At 52.4% G+C, this 7,470-nt stretch overlaps 1 protein-coding gene across 1 annotated transcript in view; it reads left to right on the forward strand.

Moving 5' to 3' along the window:
• The first annotated feature begins 5,537 nt into the window (after nt 1-5,537).
• MYMK (myomaker, myoblast fusion factor) overlaps nt 5,538-7,470 on the forward strand; it is a 7,229-nt gene continuing 5,296 nt past the window's right edge. Inside the window, exon 1 of the mRNA XM_057371519.1 lies at nt 5,538-5,672. Coding sequence (XP_057227502.1) covers nt 5,538-5,672 — 135 coding nt within the window. The remainder of the gene's footprint in view (nt 5,673-7,470) is intronic.

Here is a 7,470-nt window from a genome sequence, read left to right on the forward strand (position 1 = left end):
AAAAAAAAAAAAAAAAAAGAAAGAAAAAAGAGCGACAGACACTCCAAAATAACCTTCTCCGGTCGGGGGAGCCGACTGGCTGCTGGTTTGGCCAGAGCAGTGCCTGTGGAGGAAAGGAGTTTCCTTGGCTGAGAGGAGTTCAACAAAGCGCTGGGCTGGGCACTGGGGCTGCTGGTGGGAGCCAGGGATGCTCAGCTGAGCAGAGAAAATCGGGGTTTTGCACGATCAGGACTGAGGGAGGGCTGGGGGATCCCTTTGCTGGGGCAGTTTTGGTGTTGCAGGGGGAGCAGAGAGTGACAGCCAGCTCTGACCCGGGCAGGGGACAYTGATCTCCTCCCTGTGCTTCCCGTGGCAGGACATTTTACCCTCCTGACCCTGAGCAGCCCTCAGACCTTCTGGAGCTGACACCAGCACCCTGAGCACCCAGCACAGCCCTGGAACAAGGACCTTGCTGAGCCAGACACAGGGCCTGGCCATGGGCTACGGAGCTCCAGCACCACTTTCCCAGCAAAATCAGCCTTTTCCCAGCAAAATCAGCCCTTTCCCAGCAAAATCAGCCCTTTCCCAGCAAAATCAGCCCATTTCCTGCCCCAGCTCTAGCACTGGCACAGCAGACAGGATGGCTCTGCTGGAGCCAGACCCCCCAAAACACCCACCCAGGTCCAGGAGCACAAGTATGGTCAGGAGTCTGCTGTGCCAACACCTCCCAGCAGCTCCATCTTCACCCAGGATGAGACAACTGATTGCTTTTCTTGATTTTCTTCCTAAGTGATGCATTAATTTGACACCCCTGCACGGCCACACCAGTTCTTTCCAGGCCAGACTGGTGTGGCAGGGGCAGATTGAAAGGGGCAGATTGAAAGGGGCAGATTGAAAGGGGCAGATTTCCCCCCCTGCGCCACCAGAGTTTCACCAGCAGGATCAAAACGTGGCAAAACCCCCCAAAAATACCTTGTCAGCCAAGAGCTGCAGCTGTGGCCCACCACTGGTAAGTAAAACAAGCAAGAGGAGATCAAAAGAAGTTCTGGAGGTCCCTTGCAGAGTGACCTGCGGCGCAGTGTTGGGCAAGGCAGCTCATCCCTGCGTGCYTCCACGCACTGGGGACGGGGCTGATTTATGCCACGTTGGTGTGAGGGTTTCATCCGGGGAGATTTGCAAAATGTTGAGTCAAAGTGAAGCAGACAAAGCCACCGAGCTGCCCTCGCCATCAGATTCCTGTGAAAAATATCTCTGGGCAGTTTGAAAGCCACGAGCGGCCGCAGAGACCCCAGGTACGGTCACGGCTGTGGGGTTTTTATGGTTTTAAGAATCTCTTTTTCTCTGTGCAGGATTTAATTTTACCTGTCCCCAAAGGTTACAGGAGAGTCAGGCTTGGTTCGAAATTTTAGCTATGAGAAGATTGAAGGAAAAAAATAAAAAAAGTACAAAGGCTTTTCTTTGAATGGAATGAGTCTGACATGGAAGTGGAGCAGTATTGTGCTGAGGGCCATCAGCTATGCAGCCCTGCCAACCACAGGCATTCAAAATCCGTGAGTCAGACTCCCCAAAAACCCTAAGACTGGTTTYATTCCCTTTTTGGATTTCGAGCCTTGGAGCATCACGGCTTCAAGCGTTTCTCTGCAGAAAATGACATTTTTTGGACCAACTGGGTGAGGGCTGAGACCCTCAATGTCGTTACTGCGCTCCAGGAGTTATGACTGTTAAAAAAAACCCATTAAACACCATGAAATGAGCAATAAACCCTTGCACTGCCTCCATGAATTTGGCAGCTGGGGGCCACCCAGGGACACCCCAAAGGTAGGAGCRACGGAAAACTGGTGACAAGAAATCAAATGTCCTCGTCATTAATGGTGACAGGCTTGTGATGGGCCATGACAGGGCTGAGAGGAAAGGGAAGAGTGAAAAAAACCCTAAGGAAAACAGCAGCAGGGATACCTGTGAGGAAAATGCATAATAGGTTTATTCAACAGGGAGACAGGAAGGGGGATTTTTTTTTATTTTTTTTTTAAGGGTAAGCATTCAACTAAAGCTGCCTAAAATGGGGCCAGGCCTTAGGGAGCATGGATATTTTTAAGTGGCAATTTATTCCACTAATAAAATGAGAAGGATGCAGGTGCTTTGGCAGGGCTGGACCTGGGTGAGCAGAGCGAGGGCTCCGGCACAGCTGGAGCTGCCTCTGCCTTTATGGGGCTCCTTTCCCCGGTGCCAGGGCCCCTGTCTGGATTCCAGCTGCCCAGAAAATGCTCCCCACGTCGGGGTCTCACCTACAGCCCCTGGGGAGGGGCTGTAGTGAGTGGGGAGAGGGGTTTTTATCCTGGTTTTTATCCGCAGAGCAGGTGAAAGGCTTGTGCCCATGGGCTGCTTCCACACCGGGAGGTTTCTTCATCAAAAAAAAGAGAGGAAATCTCCCCAAAATGGATGGAGCCATGCTGGTCAGATTGCTCAGGGTTCCTTGGGGTTCTGCTACATCAACCTGCTGAGAACAGGCCACCATCCAGCTCCTCACCATCAGAAGCTGAAGCATTGTGGGGATTAAAAATGAAATTTTGAAATGATGGGAGAGGTAAAAACCACTTTGGAGCACCTCAGCCCTTCAAACTGCAAGCCCAGGCAGAAGCTGCAGCTTCACTCTTTGTTTTTGGGTCATTATCACCGATATTTCAGGCACAGAGCAGGTTTCAATTCTRCACCAGAGTCAGATGAAAGATCATCCCCTACTTACCCCAAGGAGAAAACACTCCCAATGCTCTCAGCTGGCACAGCCCCCTCATCCTCCGTTCCAACACACACTGCCTTCAAACCATCACCCTCGCATTAAAAATAAAACAAAACCCTCTGTGTCTCTTTCCCCCGCTGCAGCGTCTCAGTTGAAAGGGTAGGAGCTCTTGCAGAGAGCCACGGTTAATGTTACCCTGGAAGGATCCAGGACAGCATACCAGAACCTGGGTTTGGCATCTGGGAGCCGCTTTTCAGCCATATATATCACCGTGTGCACGCCGGTCCACACGAAATTAGCCCTGTGGAATGCGGATCGAAAAAAATCCCCTTTCCAGCAGCACTTAAAGGCAGGAGCTAAAATTTGCTCTTTCTCCATTTCCTACCTGTTTGGGAAAGGAGGAACCGACTCCTGGCCCTTTTGTTTTTGGGTTCYTTCCCGGGAAGGTTTGCCCAACCCACGTCTACACCGCAGTGTTTGCAGCCTGAACAAAGACTTTTCAAGGTCCCYACCTGCCTGCCCCTCTCCTCCCCATTTATTTTGGGGGCTCTTTTTTTTCAATAATAGCTGAAACACGTGTGCAACCCGGTGGGAGATATTTTTTTTTTTTCCCTCCCCATGCCTACAGCGCTGGCTGCAACCCAACCACCAGCCCGGAGCGTGCAGCTGGGGAGAGAAAAAAAAAAAAAAAAAAAAAAAGAATAAAGCCCCAACAACCTGTGGAATGTTTTCTTGCTCCTGAGAGCTCCAACACTTCCCTGCCATGGCTGGCACTGGCTGCATCCAGCAGCCAACGGGGTTTCCTTTCCAGTGGGCGCCAGCTGGATTTTGGGCAAAGGCTGGRGGTGAGGGGGATGTATTTAACCACTGCTCCATGGGATTTTTCACCTGTGTCCTCACAAACGGTRTGGGGGTTCCTTTGCACCCAGACATGGGAGTTTGTCCCCAGCAGCAGGGTTTGAGCTGTGCTTTCACCCCTTTGACACCCATCTCATGGCCACAAAAACAGTATAGGTGCTGTTTTCATGGCCTGGAGTCCAGAGTGGTCTGTGCAACCTGTTAAATGTAACCTGTTAACCCTAAATCTGCTTGAAACCCCACAGAGGACAAGCCCTGCCCCATAGCACCTTCCTTGGTCCCAGCAGGCCACACAAAATAACACAGAACAATGAGGATGTGGCCCAGAAAAGGTGCAGAGTACTTTGGGGTGTGCTGGAACTCTTCAGCTCAGGGCTGGACACCTGGGGAGCATCAGGGAATTCTTGTGCTGGCTGCAGGGATTCATTTCCACAGCAAATAGGAGTTTTTCAATATTTGTCGGTCAAGATTCAGTTTTGCAGAGCTTTGTGGTAAGTTTATAGCRTGCCCAGGCGGGAGGGCGGCTGGAGATGTGGTGTGGGGTGTGGGCAGCGTCCCGTGGAGGGATCTGCCTGCAGCCAGCCGGGGAATGCGAACATTTTAGCTGCAATATCAGCTAAAAACAGGATCCCGGCTCATCTGTGGGCACAGAGTCGGTGCTTTAACTCTCCGTGCCAGTCCCTGCACGCACAAACACACCCTGAGCCCTTTCCATCCTACTGGAGCGGTTCAAAAAGGATTTTTTTTTTATCCATACATGCCTGTCTTTCCTCCAGACGCCCTCCCGGGGGACAGGCGAGCCCGTCCTATCAGCCCCAGAGACGGTGGCTCCTATCGCAGCTCCCACCCTCCGCCCCAAAGCCGCAGCCACAAAGGCTCTTGCTCAAGTTTAGCATTCCTGCTCCTCGCAGGGAACAGCTGGAGCGAAAAGGATGCCGAGAATCCCAGCGAGGCTCCAAGGAAAAGATATTAACGCAGGGGGGGAGCAGCAGCGATATAATAAAAATTCATAATAAAAGAGAGAAGCACTGAGTGGATTAGCAGCCCGAACAGCCCGCTCGGATTTTTGGTTTCCTTTCCTCCAGCTTTTCCGCGCGGCACGACAATCCGCTCAAATTCCTCCAGCCCGGAGACGCTYGGCTCCTGAATTTCAGACAGAACTGCTGGAGGTGGCCAGGCTGAAAAGGCTGAGGGCACGGCTGGGAAATTTAACTGCATTTAACTCTGCCGAGGGCACGTAGGCACTGGCAGCAGGGGCTGGGTGCCGGATCGCACCAGTTCCCCGATGTCTGCACCCACCCCACATGGGGAATAAAAGGCAGATTTGAGGCTTGGTGTGTTTTTCTCAAGTACTCAGAGGTAGTAGGATACACCCCAATGTTTTAAAAAACCCGGGTGCTTCACATGGCATTCGCCTTTCATGGAAGGGCAAAACAGAGAATGATAAAATAATGCAATGGATCCACAGGGATCATCAAATCCATCTCCTGACCTTGCTCAGGACAGCCCCAGATCCTCTCCCTGGTCACCAGAGAGGAGAGATCAGTGCCCAGCCCTCCATCCCATGAGGAAAGAGGTCAGTTTTCCCCACCAGGCCACTCCAGCAGCGCTCAGCACGGGGACAGTGGCACACAGGGGTGCGATGTCCCCATGAGGAGCGAGCAAACCCAGATCCCTCACCCACCGCGTGTCCAAATCCAGCACCCAGCACAAGGCACGCGAGGACAAGGCTCCCTTTCACTCCTTTGGAAACACCCAGGACCATTTTGGGGGCACAGAGCATCTGCTGCCTCAAGAATCCGGGCTGAGCCGGGAGAGCAGGCGGCGGCTGTGGTGGTGGCAGCTGTTCCCTGCCCGCAGCCCTCCTGCCACGCAGGGCATTTAAATTTTAAAGCACACTCCCCACGGCTGCTCTGTCCACCGTTCCTGCCCAGCTCACACAGACCCTGCTCCCGGTAGCCCCATGGGTTCGCTGGTGGCCAARCTCCTTCTGCCCACCCTCAGCTCCYTGGCTTTCCTCCCCACCATCAGCATCGCGGCCAAGCGGCGTTTCCACATGGAAGCCATGGTTTACTTCTTCACCATGTTCTTCGTGGCGGTAAGAAGTTCCCAATTTCCCCTTTCCTTGCATGTTTTATCCCCCCAAATGCGCCCTATACCACTGGGAAGCTGATTCACCCAACAGCAGCCAGCACAACCCCAAAAATACCCCTTTTTGGTTATTTCCCACCGTGTGTGGTGCTGAGCAGCTAATTCTCCAGTTTAGGATATCCTACAGCGTGGCCTTACAGAGATTTAGGGGTGTTTTATGATGTGAGATTAGGGAGAAGGGTGCAAAGCGCCTTGACTGATTTGCAGTGCTTTGGGGCTGCCTTTTCTCTTTGTTTCGCAGCTGCCAAGTGGCCACGCTGAATTTGGGCTTCAAATTGCCTCCAGAATCTCTTGCTCTGCCTCTGTCATTTTAGCCAAGAGCACATAGTGGTCGAATTATTGATTTTGCAATTGCCAGCTGGGGATGGGAGCGATGCTGGAGCCTGGGGAGTTTCTGCACCGGGAAGGAGAGACTAAAACACTGCTAAGCTATTAAGAGAAATAATTATTAACCCTTTCTGGGTTGAAATGTGAGTTTCACCAGCCTCTGATCCCCTGGTCTTCCTCTGTGTGGAAATAACGAGTGGAGAAATGTCTGTGCATACACAAAATATTCCTATTCCTGCTCCCAGCAATGGGCTGCCTTGTGCTTTGTTTTTCTGCTGAGTGACTCCACACAGACACCAGCTGAGCACCCAGAGCAGAGTCAGAACCCCTGGAAAAAAAAAAAAAAAACTCCTATTTAACAACATGGCGATGATCTGCTAAAGAATATGAAGGAAACAGCTCAGCAACCCAGCTGATTTTGGATTTCCCTTTAATCCCCATGCATCTCATGAGGGTTGGCAYATTCCTTGTGCAGAGAAACTGAGGCAGGGAGTGGATAAAGGATGTCTCCTGTGTGAAAAGCTCTTCCACAGCAGCAGGGCTCTGAACAGGTTGGTCTCTTGTTCCTAAGGACCCACAGAAYATCCCTGACCGTTTGAGCTGATGGAAGCTCAAATGGAGAAATTCTGCCATTACTATAAAAACTATAGGACCAGCTAACACAAAAACACCCCTGAGCCCCCCTCCCCAGCTCCCCAGGGAAGCCAGACATCTACAATTCCACATTGCACTGGGGCTGTGTCTGCTCCACCTCCCCGAGGAGCCAGCAGGAAAATTGGCACGCATTTCCACGGGAGGTGGAACAGTTCCTCAACGAAGAGATCGAAAAGGCAAAATATCACTGAGTRGGGAAGGAGAGGACGGGAAAGACGAGGAGACAGCTGCCAGCATGGTCAGGGGGGTGGGTAGGAAGAGCAGCAGCTGCTGTTGGTGCCTTTCTTGTAGCATCCTCCCGCAGGAGAGCTGAGCACAGCAGTGAAAGCACACGGCTGTGGCAGACAAGTGCTGCGACGCCAGCCAGGAACACTCTCTTCATCTCCCACCCTCTCTTCCCCCCAGCTCCAGGCTCCCCSAGCACAATCTCAAGCAGGGAAAAGAATTACGGCCGTGCTGCAATCTCTTGGAGAAGCTGCAGGCAGCCAGAGGACTCGCAGCAGCTCCCATTATAAATAATATCAGCATCCCCAGCGGGTCCTGGCAGCGAGGAGCGTTCCGAGGGCGCCCTGCCAAGGGGAGAAGGGACTCCTTCAGGAACAGCGGAGATCGCTGGGGCTGCTGCTGCAAAACCTGGGGGCTGAGGGCTGGCAGGGAAACGAGAGAGCCAGGCAAGCTCTGGGAGCATTCCTCTGATTGCACTGGAAAATGTCCCTTGGCTCGGGCTGCGTTTATGTTGCATGACAATGGTTTTTTTGGTTTGG

The sequence above is a fragment of the Malurus melanocephalus genome, unplaced genomic scaffold (assembly GCF_030028575.1).
Source record: "Malurus melanocephalus ecotype Western Australia unplaced genomic scaffold, MMel_1.1 scaffold_149, whole genome shotgun sequence".
NCBI lineage: Eukaryota > Metazoa > Chordata > Aves > Passeriformes > Maluridae > Malurus > Malurus melanocephalus.